The following is a 20,313-nucleotide window of genomic DNA, read 5'->3' as shown; positions in this document are numbered from 1 at the left end:
CCAATGAATCCAGGAGGCTACGCTCCTATTGGATGATGTTCAGAGGCTCGAGGTTCCGGTTTTATGGTTGCGAAAACGATTGTTTGTGGCTGAGAAGTGTTTGCAGCAGCGACTGCTCGCACTGCGCCTTCAAGAAGTACAGGCACGTATTGGCAAATTAGAGGGGGAGCTCGCACAAGAGTGAGAGAGCTTGGAAGTATTGACAGCGTATTCAAGGGAGCTCGATGACGATTACTCGCTGCTGTCAACATTTAGGGATTAGGCGTGTTTCTCTTTTTGATTATTGATGTAAATGAGTCAAAAACTCCATAATTGTAATCGAACAAGCCTGAATGAAAAGGAAAATTGTGATTATTCCACTCTTGGTGGGTGTTTTTTTTTTTTTTTTTTTTTTTTTTTTTTTTTTTATTTAAGAATTTGAGTTATGCACCAAGCTGAATAAAACTAGAAACTCTTATTCAGAAGAACCAATTTCAACAAAAGTAAGGCCTGAGCCAAACATTATTAATAGGGTTACAATCAGAGCCTTCGAGTATGCAATAGCCACTATCATTAGATGTCCTGACAATATAGGGGCCCTCCCAATTAGGTGAGAACTTGGGAGCTGAGAGGCCGCGCATAATGTGTGAAGCAGCTTTAAAAACGAGCTAGCCTAGTTGGAACTGTCGAGGTTGGACATGCTTGTTATATGCTCGCACTATGTTGCACTGATACTGTTGGAGGTGCTGTAGGGTTAATTCACGCCGCTCATTGAGGGCTTCCAACTTAATATCTCGTGACATGGGAACCCCGCTGCGCGAGGCAAGCTGCGCCGCCGGGACTGCAATATCAATGGGCAAAACAGTTTCCGTTCCATAAACAAGAGAGAACGGAGTTTGACCTGTGGAGCACTTGGTAGAAGTGCGATAAGCCCATAGTGCTAGACGCAATTGCTCTACCCAGGTGCCAGGATTTTCTTCAAGCGTTCTACTGAGGATTCGGATGAGATTCTTGTTTGAAGCCTCTGCTTGGCCATTACCTTGCGGGTAGTATGGCGATGAACGCTTGTGATGGACATTGTACTGCCTAAGTAATTGCTTGACTCTATGATTAACGAAAGGAGTACCATTGTCGGTGAGAAGGTAATGAGGAATCCCGAAGCGGCAAATGATATTCTCTTTGATGAAAGCCGCGACGGCCCCGCCGGTGGCATGCTTAAGGGGAATCGCCTCGATCCATTTTGTGAAATACTCTGTTGCAACAAGAATCCACATGTGACCTCGCACCGGTGGGTGGATTGGCCCGATAAGATCCAGCCCCCATGTGTGGAATGGCCAAGGGACTTCGATAGGATAGAGGGGTGTAGCTGGTGTATGGATCTAGTGATGATGATGTTGACAAGGTCGACATCTTGGCATCGCGCTCCATAGTAGGCCAATAAATTCCCTTTTGTAATAAATACAAAAAAAGCTTGCGCGAGCCTTGATGCTCCAACTGGTGAGCCTCCTTGAGAGCTTCCATGGCATCCTCGTGAGATAAACATTGCAGATACGTACCGTTGAGGGTTCGATGAAAAAGTTCACCGTCTTGTACCTCAAATCTTGCGGACTTCCTCTTGAGCTTTGCAGCAGCTTGTTTATCATCTAGGAGTACACCATGTGAAAGAAAATCAATGAACGGGCGACACCAATCAGAGATCTCGAGAATACACGATTCGAACTCGTCCATTATAGCCTGACATCGCGGACAGGTGCACTGCAAGGAATTGGCTTGGGCTGTCATATCTGGCCAAAAATAACCTTGACGCTGGAGGTGCCGGTACAACGCCAAAGGTGTAGCACAATGCTGCTCGTGAGTTGCTATGAGAGCCGCCTCAGCATCGCAAAGGCCTAAACATCTGGCCAACGTTCCGCATGGTAGGCAGAAGTAGAGCAGTCCCTGTAAGAGCTGGAATGATTTTAATTGTGTGAGAGGCATCGACCCTGTCCGCTGTTTGAGCTGATTAATGATTGGGGCTAGCCAATCATTGTCCGGAACAGTTTGGGCCGGGAAAAGCTCAGCGATGATAGCTGGGCTGATGCGTTTTGTAATACGGATCTCAGTCATGTCATCTGTAATGGTTAGCTTCGAGGCTAACGTGGCGAGGGCATCTAGGTACCTGTTATTGGAACGAGGTACATACAAGAAATGAATAGAGGAGAATCTTGCGAGGAGCTTTTGAATAATGGTACGATAAGATGCGAGCGAAGGCTCGCGTATAGCATAGTCACTAGTTACCTGTTTAACAACCAACTTGGAATCTCTGCATACACATAAGTGCAAAATACCTTTGTCGAGGGCTGCAAGGAGGCCGAGAATAAGTGCCTCATACTCAGCTTCATTGTTAGAACAACGAAAGGCCAACTTGAAAGCCGCCGTGACTTGCTGAGTTGGCTAGGTGAGAACAATGCCTGCCCCACCACCCGTGCTAGTGGAAGACCCATCAAAAGCTAATTTCCATTCGCCGTGAGTATCTGCAATGGCAGCCACCTGGAGCTCATCAAGAGGCAATACCTCATCGAGGGGCTCATGCCTATGCTCGGGGAACTGCGTGAGCAAATCTGCTAAAGCTTGGCTCTTGATACCTTGCGGTGCATAACAGGTAATGTCAAACTCCGAAAGAGCTAAAAGCCATTGCGACGCCTTCCCTGAGATGATTGGCTTAGAGAGGAGGTGCCGATACGGATCGCACTTTATGATCAAATGGATGCGATGAGCCATGAAGTAATGCCTGAACTTTTGTGCAGTGAAAACAAGGGCGAGGCAGTGACGCTCAATGGCTGAATAGCGAGCCTCAGTCTCGCGTACAAGGTGATTGAGATAATAGACAGGCCGTTCTTGCCCGTCGACTGTTTGCGCGAGAAGGGCCCCAATAGACTTGTCAGTTGAAGTGAGATAGAGGAGCAGAGGCTGCTCCTTAATAGGTGGGTGCATGGTGGTTGAGGAGGCAAGAATGGCCTTGATTTTCTCAAAGGCTACTTGATGAGCTGCTGTCCAAAGGATTTTGACATTGCCTTTAATCAAAGTGCTAAAAGGATGAGAAACTTCGACGAGAGCTGGTATGAACCTGCGCAAATACGAAACTTTGCCCAAAAAACTTTTAATCTGTTTGAAGGAGCAGGGGCGGGGCATATCTGTGATTGCATAAGCTTTAGTAGGGTCGAGGTCAATTCCCTGGCGATGCACTAAAAAGCCCAAAAAATTGCCGCGACATACCCCAAACACGCACTTAAGAGGATTCATGCGTAGATTGTACATATGACATCGCTCAAAGACGCGATGCAAATCGTGCAGATGACCCTCTTGCCGCTTGGATTTCATGACTAAATCATCAACATAATCTTCCACCGTGTGATGCAGCATATCATGAAAGATGGCAGTCATTGCTCTTTGATATGTGACTCCAGCATTCTTCAACCCAAAGGGCATGACAGTGTAATGGAAATTGCCAGGTGGTGTCCGGAACGCAGTCTTGTAGGCATCTTCTTCGGCCATCCGTATTTGATTGTAGCCACTGTATCCATCCATGAAGGAAAAAAAGTGAATGCCCAGCTGTTACATCAACCAGAGTGTCAATGATAGGAAGAGGAAAATCATCCTTCGGGCATGCCTTGTTGAGATCGCGAAAATCAACGCAGATCCAGATTTGTCCGTTCTTTTTCTTCATGGGAACAATATTTGCCAGCCAAATTGGATGTAAGATTGGCCTAATGAATCCTGCTAGGAGTAAATTTTTGACCTTTGTCTTAATCTGAAGCTCGAGCTCAGGTCTATAGATGCGAGGTGCTTGTTTGATAGGACGCAAGCCTGGGATGGTGCTGAGATGATGTGTCACGAGCTGGGGGTCAAGTCCTGGCATCTCGCTATAGGTCCATGCAAAGACGTCCAAGAATTCTTTCAAGAGGCAGATAAGGCCGTCTTGCAATGATGGGTCCAACTCTGAGGAGATGAAAGTTTCCCGTGGTTCTAGTCCTGCAGGGGCGAGATTAACTTCCTCGAGATCCGGCCTTTGCAGCGACACTTCCTACACATTCGTAGACTCATCAACTGGGCTCGCCAAGGTGGAGCCTGCAAACCGTCATAAGTGATAAATATATCGCCCATCCGGCAGCCTCACCCGTTTGCACTCTCTCGGGGTAGCGGCTTCCGCACCACGCCGAGGAACATACGGTTGTGGAGGGTAGAAAATGCCTTGCTGTACCTCTTCCCACTTGGGTAGCGGAGTACGGATTATATGCTCCTCTGCTTCCTCATCCTCATCATCCAACTCATCAAAGAAAAGAGCCTCGGTAAAGTGTGCCTCATGCTTGGCAAAAGGCTTATCGGAGCACGGAACCATGACGACCTTGTTACCCAAGATGCCTTTGAAACATTGATGGTAGGTGGAAGCTAGTATACTGAAATGGTGCATCCATGCCTGCCCGAGGAGAACATGATAGGATGTATCAGCCTTGATGACGTGGAATTTGGTGGGAGCTCGAAATCTACTAACCGCGAGATCAACGTTTACATAGCCGAGAGTCTGGTGGGATTCATTGCCAAAACCATAGACCTCGATGGCTTCTTTGACAAGGCGATCTTGGGGCAAACCAGCTTTCTGGAAGGTGGCCCATGGTATGATGTTGATGGAAGACCCGTTGTCGAGAAAAGCGCGCTGGAACTCCCTACCATTGAGTTGCGCAGTGACATAGAGTGGACGATTCTAAGGGGTAGAGACCCTTTTGTCAGATTCAGAAAAAGAAATGGTCAACAGAGCCTGGCGAGAGAAGGGTTAACTTGACGAAGTGGCGGCACAACACTCTTCCTCGCCGCATTGCGCTTGAACCTTCGATTGAATGGGGTTGGTTTTTTCCAACTCATCATAATACGTGACCACCGCCACACCGCGATGACGAGGGTATGGATTGCACCGTACATCCTTTGGCGTGGTTAACTCGAGATCACCACCCTCGAGACGTTGTTAAAAAATTCGCCTAAGAGTCCTGCATGTACTTGTTGGATGTGAAGTGGCTTGGTGGAAGATACAGAAATTTGGACTTGCACGCTCCTCCGCTGTCGGCTCTTTGTGAGGGACGGGTAGCACAACTATATCGTGCTTGACCACTGTTCGAGAGTACTGGCAACTTCCTCCATACATACTGGGAATGGGGGAGGCTCATTTGTTCGTTCAGCTCGAGATCTTTTGGCCCTAACATCTGTCTCGCGCCGCTTTTTGGCCCTGTCATTGCGAGGAGCAACCGGCGTGTCCTTACGAGTGACCTGTCCAGTGACTTCTGCCTTGGGAGGTGCGAGATCTTTGCAAATGTTCCGCACGGCTGTGGTGAGATCACTGAAGCTGTTAAGACCCAGATTGACCAAGTGTATCCTATAGGTCTTAGTCATGCCTTGTATGCAAATATCAACTAGATCCCTTTCACTACTGCCCTCAAAGCATCCCTCGTACGGGTTTGGAAACGAGAAATGAACTCGAGGGGCTCCTCATGAGATTCTTACGTTTCTTTGGTGAGAGAGAGTGTCATGGAACTTCTGGGAAAGTTGCTGCCAAGTGGTGGCCGAGTCTGGCTCGAGACTACGAAACCATCTGTACGCAAGCCCGGTGAGAGACTTGGAGAATTCTTGCAGGCGTAAGATGTCGTCATGGCTATGCTGGCCTAGAGATTCCACGAATCTCTACCAGTGCTCGTCGGCATCCCCTTTGACACCATCATATTTGGGAAACTTTGGGATGATGTACCCTTGTGGGTACGGTGTCTGAGCCAGGCTTTTTGGGTACGGAGGCTTCGTACGCAAAACTAACGCACGTGCAGTCGACGGGGCATGTTTCATGAAAAAATCATGTAGCATGGATTCAGTGACATATTTCGGGGAGGGGTTTGCTGGTGGAATTGGTTGAACTGGGGCGGGTTTTGGGGCTGCTTAGGCTTGTGTCAGCGGATACCATAGCGGTGGCCCGTGAGTAGACGAACTGCCTGGCTGGTCATGCTTAGGAAGGGCCACTCTAGTGGGAGAAACAGTTCTGGCTCGTGCACTCTGCATGATCAAGGCTTCCAACCTATTAAGGCGGTCGTTAAGATCACGTTGGACTGCAACAGCCGCTCATGAATAGAGGGGGCCGCTGAACTTTCCAGCATCGTGACATGTGGTGCACGGGCATTGTAAGCATGTGACGGGGCCGGGGATTGAAAAGGAGTGCCACCGCCACCCCCAACAGAGGGCTCTGAATGGTGAGTCGGCATATCCTGTGATTCCATCTGCTTACACTGATATCCCCAGTAAAGTCATCAAAATGTAGGGGTTCTTTTTGACAAGTAATAAAATAGTAATAAAAAAAGAGATATCAGTAATACAAATACGAAGGAAAACAGAGGAGATGCTTAGTGTAGGAGGAGGAGAAGAAGACCAATTAACTAGATTCAGGTGGTGGTAGGGCGAATACACAATGTGACAGCTTTTTCTTTTTGTTCGGAGAGTCCCCCCCGCTTTCTTCATAGGACAGTGCTATTTATAGATCGAGATTCCATTGGTCATTATCCAATAGTCCCTTCTATGCATGGTTTCTGGCATGCATCACCCCCAATCAGGATTACGCGAGTAATCCTGCAGATTTAGAAGGCTGAAGGGTCTAATCCTTTCCTCGAGCCTTGTCCCATGTTGCCATGTCACTTTTCCCCTAATCAGGGGCATTAAATGTTGCTTGGCCATCGGTTGGTCAAGCCTGACATAGCATTAATTGTGATTTTAAGGTTTGTTGTCATAACATGTATAATCCCATCATTTTGTTAATTGGGCCTTGCTAAGAGCGAAGGCACTTCTTGACTTCTCATCCACCAATCCAAAATCCTCCTAGGTTTCCCAAATATGGACTTCTATAACACACAGATCCTACCTCATCTTGTGCTAAGGAGCTCCGATCTCTCAAGATGGTGTCACCTGGCGTAACACCAGGATTCGGAATGCTCGAAGATCAGCCTCTAGAGGCTTACTGGGCCTGGGGCGATGCTAGGGCTTAGAGTGCTCGAGATTTGATTTTTCGAGGCTTGAGGGCCTGGAGCGATGCCAGGGCTTAGAGTGCTCGAGATTTGATCATTCGAGGCTTGGGGGCCTAGCGCGATGCCAGGGCTTAGGGTGCTCAAGATTTGATCATTCGAGGCTTGGGGGCCTGGCGCGATGCCAGGGCTTAGGGTGCTCAAGATTTGATCATTCGAGGCTTGGGGGCCTGGCGCGATGCCAGGGCTTAGGGTGCTCGAGATTTGATTTTTCGAGGCTTGGGGGCCTGGCGCAATGCCAGGGCTTAGGGTGCTCGAGATTTGATCTTTCGAGGCTTGAGTGCCTGGAGCAATGCCAGGGCTTAGAGTGCTCGAGATTTGATCTTTCGAGGCTTGAGTGCTTGGAGCGATGCCAGGACTTAAAGTGCTCGATCTTTCGAGGCTTTTGACTTTTCAACTTGCCACGGAGGACTTAGCCAGGGTTGTATTGACTTGTCAACATGCCACATCAGCGTCTGATAAGTGACACCTACACTCTCAGGGCTCCTCCTATAGCAACAGAATGAGACGACTTCTCTAGTCACTGTTGTCTCCTCCGTTGGGCCATTCCTCCATCGTCTCCAGTGGGGTCTTCTTTTGCTTACGGTCATTCCAGCCCTACTGCCGATCATTTGCTTACTGCCATCACCATATCATCGAGGTTGCCGTCCTCCAAGTTCTTTGCACCGCCTTTCTCAATAGTCTATCACTGCCATTCCATGCTCTCTGCACCATCTTTGCTCACCGGTCGATTCCGTCTTTGTCCTCGCTGGACTCTGTGCAGCAACCTTCCAGCCAATCTCACAGACCCAACCGATACGAAAAAAGATGGGTTTGTTAGAAAGAGAAAGAGAAAGAGATCGATAAAAGAGAGAGGAGAGAGAAATTAAGGATGTTAACAACTGTACAGCCAACTGGACCGCTAGTTATTTCTGTCTAACGAATCTGTCAAAATAATCGACTTTAATATCATTTTCCTTCCAACAATGAACAAACCCAATTTACACAGAGAGAGAGATCTAAACACGAAGAGGGGGAATTGAAGAGAGAGAGAAAGGTGAAAAAAAAAAAAAATTATTACCAAGGTGCTCTCATTTCAGTGTCCTTTTTGTTCTATCATTTTTGTTTTTCTCTTCTTCTTCTTTTTTTATTTTTATTTTTATGTTGAACTTGACGTTTATATATTGTTCAATTCAGCAAGGAAAAAGACATGTACATATATTTAATAACAATTATGGTTACAAATTATCAATTTGCCTGAGTCTTCGGAGGGGAAAAAAAGTTAGTCCCACAGACTATTGAAAAATAAACATACACTACACTGAACACAAAAATTTGTGGTTCAGAATAAACTTTATGTTTAGTATCAAGATCAAACAAAAAATTTCATTATGCAAAAAATGAAGAAATTATAAATTTCAGCCACCAAACATTTTCTCTCATCTAATCTGCATCTTTCAAAGGGATTCACAAGAGAGCGTAAGTCAAAAAAGAAAAAAGCAAAAAAAAAAGTCAAAATTAGATAGCAACGCGACTGAAGCCCAAACAAAATTTGGCTACAACTTCACATCCCCCTTGTTCCTTTTACATGCCTTCTTTATGCGATCAACACTTAATTTACAGAATTACTCAAAAAAAAAAAAAAAAAATACATAAACCATGGTAACAGAATTATGGTACATACAAAAACTGTGTTTGGCAATAAATATTAAGGTAAATTACACTCACACTTCCTGAGGTTAGGTCATTTTTCGGTTAAATAAAGATTTTAGTTTTAACTTTCACTTACACCCTAATTTACTTTCTAGTCTCTAATATATCTGAATTGACCATTTTGCCCTCAATTTTTTTAATACAAAACATCTCTAATCTTAAATGACAAAAAAAAAAAACCCTATATATATATATATATATATATATATATATTCAAGCACTCTAAGATCCAATCTGCCTTCGTGTCCCCATCAAGCTCTGACATACTCCAAATGATTTCTTTGAATTTTCCAAAGATAATTTCTAACTATATGGGTATAAAGATGTACTGAAGATCAATAGTATATCACAAATTCCTAATAGAGTAGTTTACAGCACTGTTGGGTGTTAGAATATGAATTAGAATTGAGAGAGATTATATCTGATTTAGAAAATTAGTAGATTCACTGCTAAATATGTATTCCAAAAAATGAAAAAAAAAAAAAAAAAAAAAAAAAATTTAAACGAAATTTTTATAATCTGGTCGACAAGGAAGTATTATAGTGAATTAATTTGGACAATTTCTACATAAGGCTCTATCTCCCTCTCAATTTCTACAAGATCCATGAAATCAACTCTGAGATGAAGAATGAGATATTAAAGGAAAAAAAGAGGGAGGACGTGTTTCAGGTTGCTGAAGATGAGTCTCTGGTATACTGGTATAGCTTCTCTGTGCAGTGGATATGTCACCTCTTGGTTTAGGGTTGTTCTTTTAGTGTCCTAGGGTTTTGATGAAAGCAGAGTGTTTGAATAAATGAACTATGAAATGAGATTTTTTTTTATTTTTTATTGGGTGAGGTGGGATTTGGGTGAGGGATCAGCAGGATTGATGGGTGGATTTGGGGAAGAAAAGTAGAGAAGAGAGAAGGCGGGGGAGGTGGTGAAGCAAAGCCAGGTTGCCAAAACAGCTGTGGCGACGTTAGTATCCCATATCCATTTGGCACAAAGCCGGGCTGCTACTACGACGAAGAATTTCTCATAACTTGTAACAACACTTTCAATCCTCCTAAACCTTTCTTAATAGATAGTACTATTGATGTCACCAACATTTCACTCACGCTGTCCAAATTCAGGATTTCTAGTACCAGAAACAAGTTCACAGCAATTGGTTGTGACACTTTGCGTCCATTCATGGTAACGTAAGTGAGAATGAATACGCGAGTGGTTGCATGTCCATATGTGACAGCATAGACTATGTCACCAATGGGTCTTGCTCTGGAATTGGTTGTTGCCAAACATCGATCCCAAAAGGGGTAAGCTTTTATGACGTGACATTGGGTAGCTCTTCCAATCATACAGCAAGAGTGTGGAATTTCAGCCCCTGTAGTTATGCCTTTGTTGTTAAAGAGGACAAGTTCAACTTTTCCTAAAACTATCTTGGTGATTTATACAATGTAGAAAAGCTTCCAGTGGTGGTTGATTGGGCAATTGGAAATGAGACGTGAAGTTGCTAGAAACCCCTCTGGATATGCATGTAAAGATAATAGCAACTGTTATGAAGTTGATTATGAGCTGGGTACCTTTCCAATTGCTCCGAGGGTTACCATGGAAACCCATATCACCCTAATGGTTGCCAAGGTATTAGGTATCTATCATATATATTCATGTAATTATTGGGTATGTTCATTGCTAATTTTATGTGGTGATTTACTTTTCTTTTTATTGTACTGCAGATATAGATGAATGTAATGATCCAACACTCAATCTGTGTGAAAAGAAATGTGAGAATACAGTCGGGAGTTACAAGTGTTCTTGTCCCTACCACGGAGATGACAGAAAAAATGAAACTGACTGCACGGCTGATCAATTATTGTTGGTAATTAAGATTGCTCTAGGTAAGCATTTGGGCTTAATATCCTAAAAATAAATGTGAATTCTCTAATGGCAGAGGAATTCCAAATTTCCAATAATATTTCTCAAACAAATGTGTAGTTTAGTTTCAATGTAAAATATATATATATATTTTTTGTAAAATATTTTCTGTAAGAAACATTTTACATGTAAGATAAGTTTTTTTGTCCCATTTTTTGTGGTTGTTAGTTGTCACATTTATGTAACTAGAAGGGAAGTGATTGTAATTATCAAAAATACTGGAGAGGTAAGAGAAATAAACCCTAACTAGAAGGGAAATAAATGTAATTTACCCTTATATAAAATGAAAAGCCTCCTTACCTGTAGATTTCACCACATAAGCTAACTTTGCCCCAAAACTATTTTTGTTAAAAAAATAATTTCTTTCGTGCTACCTTCTTTGTAAATTATTCATAAATTCTATGCTTTGCAATATATAATTACATGAGTGTTTACGAAGAGAGTCATATGATAAAATGTTATATCCGAAATTCAGATATATATATTTATGCATGCACTTAGAGTGATAACGTACAGAAAACAATAGTTAGTTGTACATATTTCTTAAGGTAAAATCCATCCCTATTCCCTTTCCCCCTTTCAAAAAATTAGGCTAAACTTTTCTGCACATGTAGGCATTCGAACAACTACTAGTGTCTCGATCGCTATTGGCTTATGGTCGTACCGGAAACATGAGAAGAGGAAAAAGAATAAAATGAAACAAACGTTATTTAAGAGGAATTGAGGTTTATTGTTGGAACAACAAATCTATTTGAATACCGAAAGTGTTGTGCAAACAAAAGTCTTTAGGGCAGAAGAGTTGGAGAAGGCAAACAGACAATTTTAATGAAAATTGAGTCCTAGGTAAGGGAGGACTTGGAACAGTTTACAAAGGGATGTTACCAGTTTGAAGCATAGTTAAGAAGTCTAACAAAGTTGATGAAAATCAAATTGGTCAGTTCATCAATGAAGTTATTATCCTTTCTCACATAATTCAAAGGAATATTGTAAAATTGTTAGGTTGCTACTTAGAGACTGAAGTTCCACCACTAGTATATGAATATGTCTCAAATGGCACCCTGTTTGACCAACTTCACGTTCAGGAATTGCAGGAGAAATTACGGGAGCACTTGCCTATACGCACTCATATGCTTCTAGATCTATCTTTCATAGGGACATCAAATCTAGTAACATATTGCTCGATGAAAATTACAGAGCAGTAGTGTCTGATTTTGGAATTTCAAGGTCAGTGCCCCTAAACAAGACTCATTTGACAACATTGGTGGGAGGCACATTTGGTTACTTGGATCCTGAATATTTTCAATCAGGACAACTTACTGATAAAAGTGATGTTTATGCCTTTGGGGTCGTTCTTGCTGAATTGCTAACTGGGAAAGAAGCTCTCTCCTCTGATAGATCTAATGAATGTCTTGTACTTAATTTTTGATCATCAATGAAATAAAATTATCTATTTGGAGCTAGTAATTGTTAATGATGCTAAGGAAGAGGAGATTCAAGTTGTTATTACTCTTGCAAAAAGGTGCCTAAAATTGAATGCAAGGAAAAGGCCAAATATGAAAGAAATAGCAGCAGAACTGGATTAATTAAGAAAGATACAAGAGCCGCCTTTACTTAAACATAATAGCTCAAACAACTATATTAGATCTGATGAATGTCTTGTACTTAATTTTTGATCATCAATGAAATAAAATCATCTATTTAGAGCCAGTGATTGTTAATGATGCTAAGGAAGAGGAGATTCAAGTTGTTGCTACTCTTACAAAAAGGTGCCTAAAATTGAATGCAAGGAAAAGGCCAAATATGAAAGAAATAGCAGCAGAACTGGATCAATTAAGAAGGATACAAGAGCCGCCTTTACTTAAATATAATAGCCCAAACAGCTATGCTTGGTAAGTGAAAGGTCCTACTCTTACAAAACTAAAGAACTTGAAGAATAATGTTTAATGATATGTCATGTTTAAGGTTTCTCTCCTTTTTTTTTTTTTCTTTTTTTCTTTTCTTTTTTTTTTTTTTTCAAAATAACAATATTGATTTAAAGATATGTAAGATAAATTTTCATTTTTAATTTAAGTAGCTATCATATCTGGGTAAATGTGAAGGTTGTATGACTTCAATATTATATATATATATTTTTTATTGATTTGCAGCTGCAGTTTTTGTGGTTTAACACATCTAATTTTCACATGAAATTGTTCCTTTTTTTTTGTTGCCTTTTCATTTTTGTACCATTCAATTTTCTAATCCCTCTTTATTTTTAGAAATACAAATTTGTGCTGTGTAGTTGAAGGATCATGTAAAGAAATGAGTTTAGTCTAGGACAATGTTATCGATCACTTTGCATCACCATCATTATTACCATAGACTTGGATCCGCTGTTGTAAATGGGTCCTGTTGTAACATGCTGTAGTGCAAATAATATTGTTTAAGGTATTTTTTTAAAAAGGAAATTTAAAAGTGAAACTGAGAAACTAACAACGTTAATGATAAATTATTAAAAAAATAAAATTCAAAATATAAAACGATAAAACATTTCGGCCATATAATTTGTTAGGAAACATCCTATTTATATATCCATTACCCATGCTCTATCGATCTTGGGTGGTGCAATCCAGGAAGAAGATGAAAAAATATTTACGAGACAAATTTCAAGACTAGAAGATATCAAACACTATTGTGACGAGCCAAGTTTTGCAACCCGGTGCCTCAGTGATGAACCGAAAGTTGACCCGGTAATGGGTCTAAAATGCTGAAGTGAAAGATAAACTAAAGTCTCTAAAGATATAAATCATCCTTAAGACACCAATGTGACCTTCCATGAAGTCACGAAACTCAAGGAGAACGAATGAGCAAACGAGAGTCAAAACGGGCAAAATCCGTTAATCAAGGGCAAAATGGTCAATTTATAAATAAGAAGGGAAATTTGACTCTAAGCAAGTCAAATGATGTCCACACAACCTAAACTAATCAATTCACAACATTCCAAGAGGTTCTAAGAACTTTGGCTCAAGAATCACCCCATTTGGATTAGAAATGAAGAAGTTATGACCATTTGAAGTCAGAGGAACAAAGCTGAAACAAAGCTGAAAGACATTTGCGTTAAAGCTATTTAGGTACACCGAAATGGCCATTTTGGTAGACCAAAATAGACCCAGAAAGACCAAAAACTGCATTTTTTAGGAAAAGTCACTTCGGTCAGCCGAAATGAAGAACTGGTCGACCGAAACAAGCCAAAACAATACCTAAGCTACTGGAATATGCATTTAAACCGTTCAAATGAAATCCTAAAGCCACCGGTCAACCGAAACAACATTTTAGTTGGCTGAAATGACCTAAGAAAGTGCAAAAAGTCCTGCTATGCACAAGAAATATTGAGGCTTCACCCACATGAATTGGGTCCAAAAACAAGATTTAAAGCTGTGCAAGCATGCCAACAAATGTACTTTACATATTGAAATGTGTTACAATGGTCCATGGCCTCATTACATATCCTTTACTCCAAATCACATGTCAAACCTCCAAGTTAGAAAAATTACATTTCAAAGGCAAAACTTGGAATTTAAATGCATACACTTGAACTTTAAAGTTTGTGACCCTTGGCCTCGTGTTATACATATCAAATAGGTTCCAAATAGTGTATCTAAGTACACTTTACATACATAAGGCAAAAATGGCATATTGAACCTAGCTATGTATTGCAACTTTAAAAGTAAAACTTAAACATGCTAACACTTGCATGTGAACAAGAATATATTTAAAAGAACTTCAAATGTGACGGCCCAAGTTTTGTAAACCCAGTGCGTCAGTGATGACCAAAAGATGACCCGATAACGGATCCAAAATGTGGAAGCGAAAGGTGAAACAACGGTCTCTAGAGACACAATGCATCTCTAAGACACCAATGTGACCCTCAATGAGGTCACAGAACCCAAAGGAAAACAAATGCGGAAGTATCGTTTCAAAAATGGACAAAAAGGAACCTAGGGGCAAAGTGGTCATTTTGAAAAAAAAATTAGTTCAAGTGCTATCAAGCACACCACTAGGAAGACAATGAAAAACTAATCGAGATGGACTCAAGAATCGCATGATTTGGAGTCCGGACGAAGGAGAAACGACAAAACAAAAAAAAACGAGCAATAAAGCTAAAAGGGTAAACTGGTAATTATCCAAAAATATCCGGGTGTAACTGAGCACACCGTTGGATAAACAATGAAAAATTAATCAGTTTCAAAAAAAAAATTCACTTGATTTGGAGTCTGGATGAGTGAGAAAGGTCAAAAACAAAATCGACGTCTCGGCGGCCCGACGAAGGCCGTGACAGCTACAGTGCCATCAACCCACTACTGTTGCAACTCAGAGTAAAAACGGGTATCTAAACAAACTTTTTTGGAAAAACTCAAAGAAGAAATCTCCCCTAAAATCAAGTTTTCTACCTGATACATGAACGGAAACCAAAAAAATGCATTGTAAAATGTCCAAAATACCCTCAAGAAAATCAGGTCTAGAGGTCAAAAATCGTTCCAAGCTACTGCCCAAAGAAAGGAAATGGGGCTTCTGATGGTTTTTAAATTGCCTAAATTGAAAATGCAATCTTAAAATACACCCACAAGACCCCTGGAAGTTTCGGATCGATCGTCACACTTTTCAAAAAAAAGTTGATGAATGGTACCAAGTACATTTGCACTAAAGTTGGCAAAAACCTGGCAGTAATGATTTTTCGGAAAAAAATAGATTTTTGAGGGTCAATATGGCATTTTCTGGAAAACACAAAGAAGAAACCCCCTTCAAAATTGAGTTTTCTACGTGACGTTCAAGGAAAAATAAAAAAAATGCATTTTGAAATACCCGAAATTCCCCTGGAATATAATAGGGTAAAACTCCTAAAAATGCTACTTAGAGTCTTTGTTTCATCAAGGATGGTGTTGTTTGCCAAAGTGAGCATGCAAGCATATATAATGTGATAAAATAGATGTGTTGCAATGGCCTATGGCCTCATGGCATGTCATTTTCAAAATAGAACCCTTCAATGCATTAATCCACATATCTTCCACAGGCAACAATGAAGTTCAAAGTTAGCATACATTTCACATAAGTGTCTTTGGCCCTTGGCCTCATTATAACCACATTCTAAGAGTGTCAAAAGGTGCACTTAAGTGCACATTACATAACTTAGACAATAAGTCCAAGTTTTATCAAAGTAAGCAAAAGTAGGACAAGATATGCTAACATATGCACATTCTATGTCATCTAGTAAGTATAAGAATACTATGCATCCCACAATAAGGCTTCTTTACCTGCAAAACACCCATTAACTTAGGGGTGAGTAAACAAGTTTACTCGTAGGGAATGCATGGGTTTATCTTTATACCAAGTTACAATCCAATACCATTTAATTCATGCTATCAAGTGACAATAGAACTTTCAACATGATACAATGAGATGCAATTTCACAAAGTTAACAACTTGGAATTTAAATGCGAAATCAAACCAAAGTGGATACTTGAACGTCACGCCAGATCAAACCGACAATGTGGTTACTTTAGGGTTACTAGCCCATGGGTAACCTCCCTATGTGTGCACTAGACTATATAGAAGGACAATCCCCCGTACTAGAACCAAGTCCTAGCCGTAGCCAAACAATGACTTCCCCAAGTTTCCAAAATCAATAAATTGTGCAACAAAGTATATATATCAACATATATATACAAGATATCAACTATTTACCAAGCACAATCCAATTTTGGAAACTTATACAATACATGCTCAAAGTCTACAACTACTATAGCATGAAAGATGTCAAATACAAAGTGTGTAATTCCTTACACATAGTAACAATATATTCAATAAGGAAAAACATATTCTCATTAATATAAAAGTAACAACTATGTTATCCAATGCTCAAAAGTAATTAAGTGAACATACACCAAATCCAAATCCATGATTTAAATATAAAAACAACTTCCAAAATGCAATTAAATCCAAGGAGTAATAAAATATAATTTAATTAAACATAAATAGTTAAATTCTCTAAATTCCATGTTAATCCCAAATAACCTCAATTTAATATATATTGAAGGACATGTCATGGTCATCACATATATAACATCAAATGACAAGTTAAGTGATTAAAACACTTAAAACAAAATTAATCAAACTAATTAATTAATTCCCTCTAGATTTTTAAACAATTCCAAATATCCTCAAATTAACATATGTTAGAGAACATGCCAAGGCCTATACAAATATTACATTACATCATGATTTCATGCTTGCTATCACCATGTGAATTAAACTTTCACAAAAGATAAATATTAAATAAATTTTGCAATTCATATCCAAATGCCCCAAATTTAATATATGTTGTAGTACATGTCATGGTTATAATATAAATCCTTTCAAAACTTGATTTAAGTCATAGGAGCATATAAATAAAAATTAGTTAAATTAATTCATTAATCCCTCTAGATTTTAAAACAACTCTAAATGACCTCAAATTAACATAAGTTATGAATCAAGCCATGGTCATGTTATTTATCCAGTCTAAAGTGAATTACATACAAGTTACAATTAATCATTTATTTCTCATTTTAATACAAGAATAACTTAAATATCACTATAGGAACAAATAAAATCACTTGGAAGATAAATGATAACACCCCCTACCTCACAAGAGGATTGTTCCTCTTGAATCTAAGGGAAGCAAGCTTAAAAATGGAAAACCAAACAAGGGTTTTGTAGAGGAAGAGAAGAGGAACAAAAAGTATTCCAAGGTCAATGATCTAAGGTGAGTGAAGGGGCCTCAAAATTTAAAGTCAAAGCTTAAGGTCTTAAGCTTTCTTCAATAGAGTCTAGGGTTTTTATGTGTAGGATAATGTGAAAATGAAAAAGATGAAATGTGAGTGGAGGATTTAGAGGTCCTCCACTCACTAGGTGAACCTACACCATGGTCAACACAAACACAAAATGCAAGACTAATTGTGAGCCCTACACTTCTCATTATCCTAAGGTTCCCTTCTAGAATTAATTCTAAGCCTACACTTGTCAACCATCCAAGCCAACTAGTGGTCCAATCCTAGGTGAACAAGTGGATGAATCTCCACCTTCCATGTGTCATGAGATTAAGTCTCCAAGTGGTTCCACCACAAAATCAACTTGTGGCACCATAGGAATGTGACACTTGTCACATTTTTCGTAAATTGCAAAAAGGTCATTTTTAAAAATATCTTCCAATTTAATTTACAAAATGGTCTCTAAGACGAAAAATAATTACTTTACTTAATTACCCAAAAACCCCTCAAGTTATGGATAATTACAAAAAGTCTTATTTTCATGGCTTTTACAAAGAAAGTAAGCATTTAATATGCATTTGTACAAAAGTAAAAATTTAGATGTCATGGAATTTAAATATCATAGAAGTATGCAAAACGGGAATCAAATCCGAGCACAAAAAATGAGGTTATGCAAGTAAAAGTGAAAAACGAGAAGATGACGAAAAATGAATAGTGTCAAAAAAACAAAAAAAAAAAATGTGGAAATGACTCGGTCCTTAAAAGAAGTTGTCAATTCAAAGGAAAAAGTCTCAGAAACCATTTTCGAGCACTCGAGATAACACTAAGAGGCGGAAAATCGAACCCGAAAAGGAAAAGATAATGAAAAAAATTTATCCACAAAATTTGAAGAAAGGGAAAGAAATGAAAATGACCGGGTCATTACAACCTTCCCACCTTAAAGGGATTTCGTCCCCGAAATCCAGCCCCAAGAAACTAAAGGTGAAACAAGGATAACTACGGAGTACATCTCCGAGTACCCCACACAACGTGCTACAAAAGCAATCCCAAAGCTAAAAGAAAACGTACAAACCAATGTCATTCTCACCCATGTGCTTACGACAGGACAACCTCTCAAAAGGAAATTATGGTCACACGATTAGTCAAAAGTCACACACAAAGAACCCAGGGTTGGACAAAGGAACGGAAGACAATAACTATTAGCATTCCTCCTGATGAACCATCATACCGATCCAAAAACAACCACCAAAAGAACTCCAAGATAACCACGTATCAAATCAAGGTACAGAACAAAGACAATGTGGCAATACGAATAGCGACCTTAACCCGCCCACACTTACTCGTCAGTATGGTAGGATGACGGTACTGGGTACTAATTCATGACCTGCCTCCCACTAGGTCTACCCATGAAACCTTTCGATACAAATGACATTAATGTCGGGAAAATATCATCACCAAATGCGCTACGGAAACCAGGCATCGTGTGAGAGTTGGGGTAGCTAATCCCAAAACTCTGACACAATGTCATAGGCACTGCTACGCTTAAGGTCTTAAATCTTCAATACAACAAAACCAACAACTCCAATGTCTTAAAACACTCCTATTAACAACATTAATCAAAAATCCAAAGCCTGCCAGACAAATCAACACCACCATGAATCAAAATGAAACTCAATACAAGATATTTCATCGAAAATCCCACATATCTCCCTGAAATACAACAAATCCACATCCCTATCATGGATAACTAAGTCCTCAAAAAACAAGTCCAGCATGTGGCATACACATCAAATCCTGACAGCCAAAGTCACAAAATGAATTTCTCAAAACCGTGCTTTGCATCACCAAGCTAAATCAAAATCCTTTAATTTCAATTCACAATCAATCACTGGAACTACAATTCCTCAAAACTATGCCTAGCCATAGCTAGGATGAGAAAACTCCATAAACAAGCCAAATCCAATGGCAATCTTCCAAAACTTCTCCTAAGAGTCAACCATATCTAGGTCTCCAAAAACCAAAACAAGTCTCCAAAAGACATTCTCAAAAGAGTAGCGAGTTCACCTCACGAATTTAATAAATCCTCAATCAGTTGGACACAAGTCCCGGAAAAATGATCTCACATCAATCAACTCACTCTAAGTATCATAACTTCTTTAACAACCACGGCAAAACTCCCCAAGGAAAGACACAAAGGAAATGAAACCGCCAGTCCTAAGAAGGATAACACCATGACTCCACCTCTGAAATGAATGACAACAAGGTCAAAGACTTTACCCCCTACATGAAAGTAAGTCGACCAAAATCCATCAAATCCTCACTAAAGAGTCAAAATGACAACGATGATCCTCACGGACCAATCAACCCCAAAACTGCGCACAAGGCGACGAAGAGAAAAGACTCACTCCTTGTGAAGTCCCAACCACGAACCAAGAAAGAAGAGAAATCCCATTCTGCCACTTCCCACCTTAAAGAAATAGACAGCTCAAGACCAAACAAATGTGACAACTCCTCTACAAGGAATCTAACAACAGAATCATACACATTACGTACGACTGAGGGAAACAAAAAGGAGAATCAAACACGGAAGTCATGCATTTGATAAGGAATACAACTACTAAATAAATAAATCTACTCTCATAGATAAAATCAAAGGTACATGCGGCACGCCTCCATGTAAACACAAAAGCATGTCATTAAGGTACAATAACAACATGACATCTCTAAGCATATATGCAGGGCATGCTAATGTCACACAACAAGAAGAAAAATGTGGATAGACCTCCACCTATTCATGCATTGCAATAACATAAATCATACTACTAATATGGTAGTAAATGCAATTACAAAAGATAAAATGA

The 20,313-nt window shown here is 40.0% G+C and overlaps 1 protein-coding gene and 2 pseudogenes across 1 annotated transcript; 2 read left to right on the top strand and 1 right to left on the bottom strand.

Annotated features, from left to right (window-relative positions):
- Positions 1-647: 647 nt before the first annotated feature.
- Positions 648-2,360, bottom strand: LOC132272908 (uncharacterized). Its single transcript, XM_059773973.1, has 3 exons — positions 2,257-2,360; positions 1,536-2,137; positions 648-1,231 (listed from the first exon to the last, which is right to left on the bottom strand). Exons 1-3 carry the CDS (start codon positions 2,358-2,360, stop codon positions 648-650), a joined length of 1,290 nt encoding a protein of 429 aa, XP_059629956.1.
- Positions 2,361-9,377: 7,017 nt separating this feature from the next.
- Positions 9,378-20,313, top strand: part of LOC132272906 (wall-associated receptor kinase 2-like) — an 87,928-nt pseudogene continuing 76,992 nt past the window's right edge.
- Positions 10,475-12,093, top strand: LOC132273837 (wall-associated receptor kinase-like 1; annotated as a pseudogene).

This window comes from Cornus florida, unplaced genomic scaffold (genome assembly GCF_030987335.1).
Source record: "Cornus florida cultivar Cherokee Brave unplaced genomic scaffold, ASM3098733v1 CherokeeBrave_3.0.0_Hap2_Chr09, whole genome shotgun sequence".
NCBI classification, from domain to species: domain Eukaryota; kingdom Viridiplantae; phylum Streptophyta; class Magnoliopsida; order Cornales; family Cornaceae; genus Cornus; species Cornus florida.
This window is presented reverse-complemented; position numbering and strand designations above follow the sequence as displayed.

Bases quoted from the DNA above. Each gene is read 5' to 3' on its own strand.
- LOC132272908 (XM_059773973.1), bottom strand. From the start codon at position 2,360: ATGAAGCTGAGTATGAGGCACTTATTCTCGGCCTCCTTGCAGCCCTCG. The intron at 2,138-2,256 runs GTAACTAGTGAC...TTCCAATAACAG, and splicing joins CCAAGTTGGTTGTTAAACAG to GTACCTAGATGCCCTCGCCA. The intron at 1,232-1,535 runs GTACGTATCTGC...TTGTTGCAACAG, and splicing joins TTTTCATCGAACCCTCAACG to AGTATTTCACAAAATGGATC.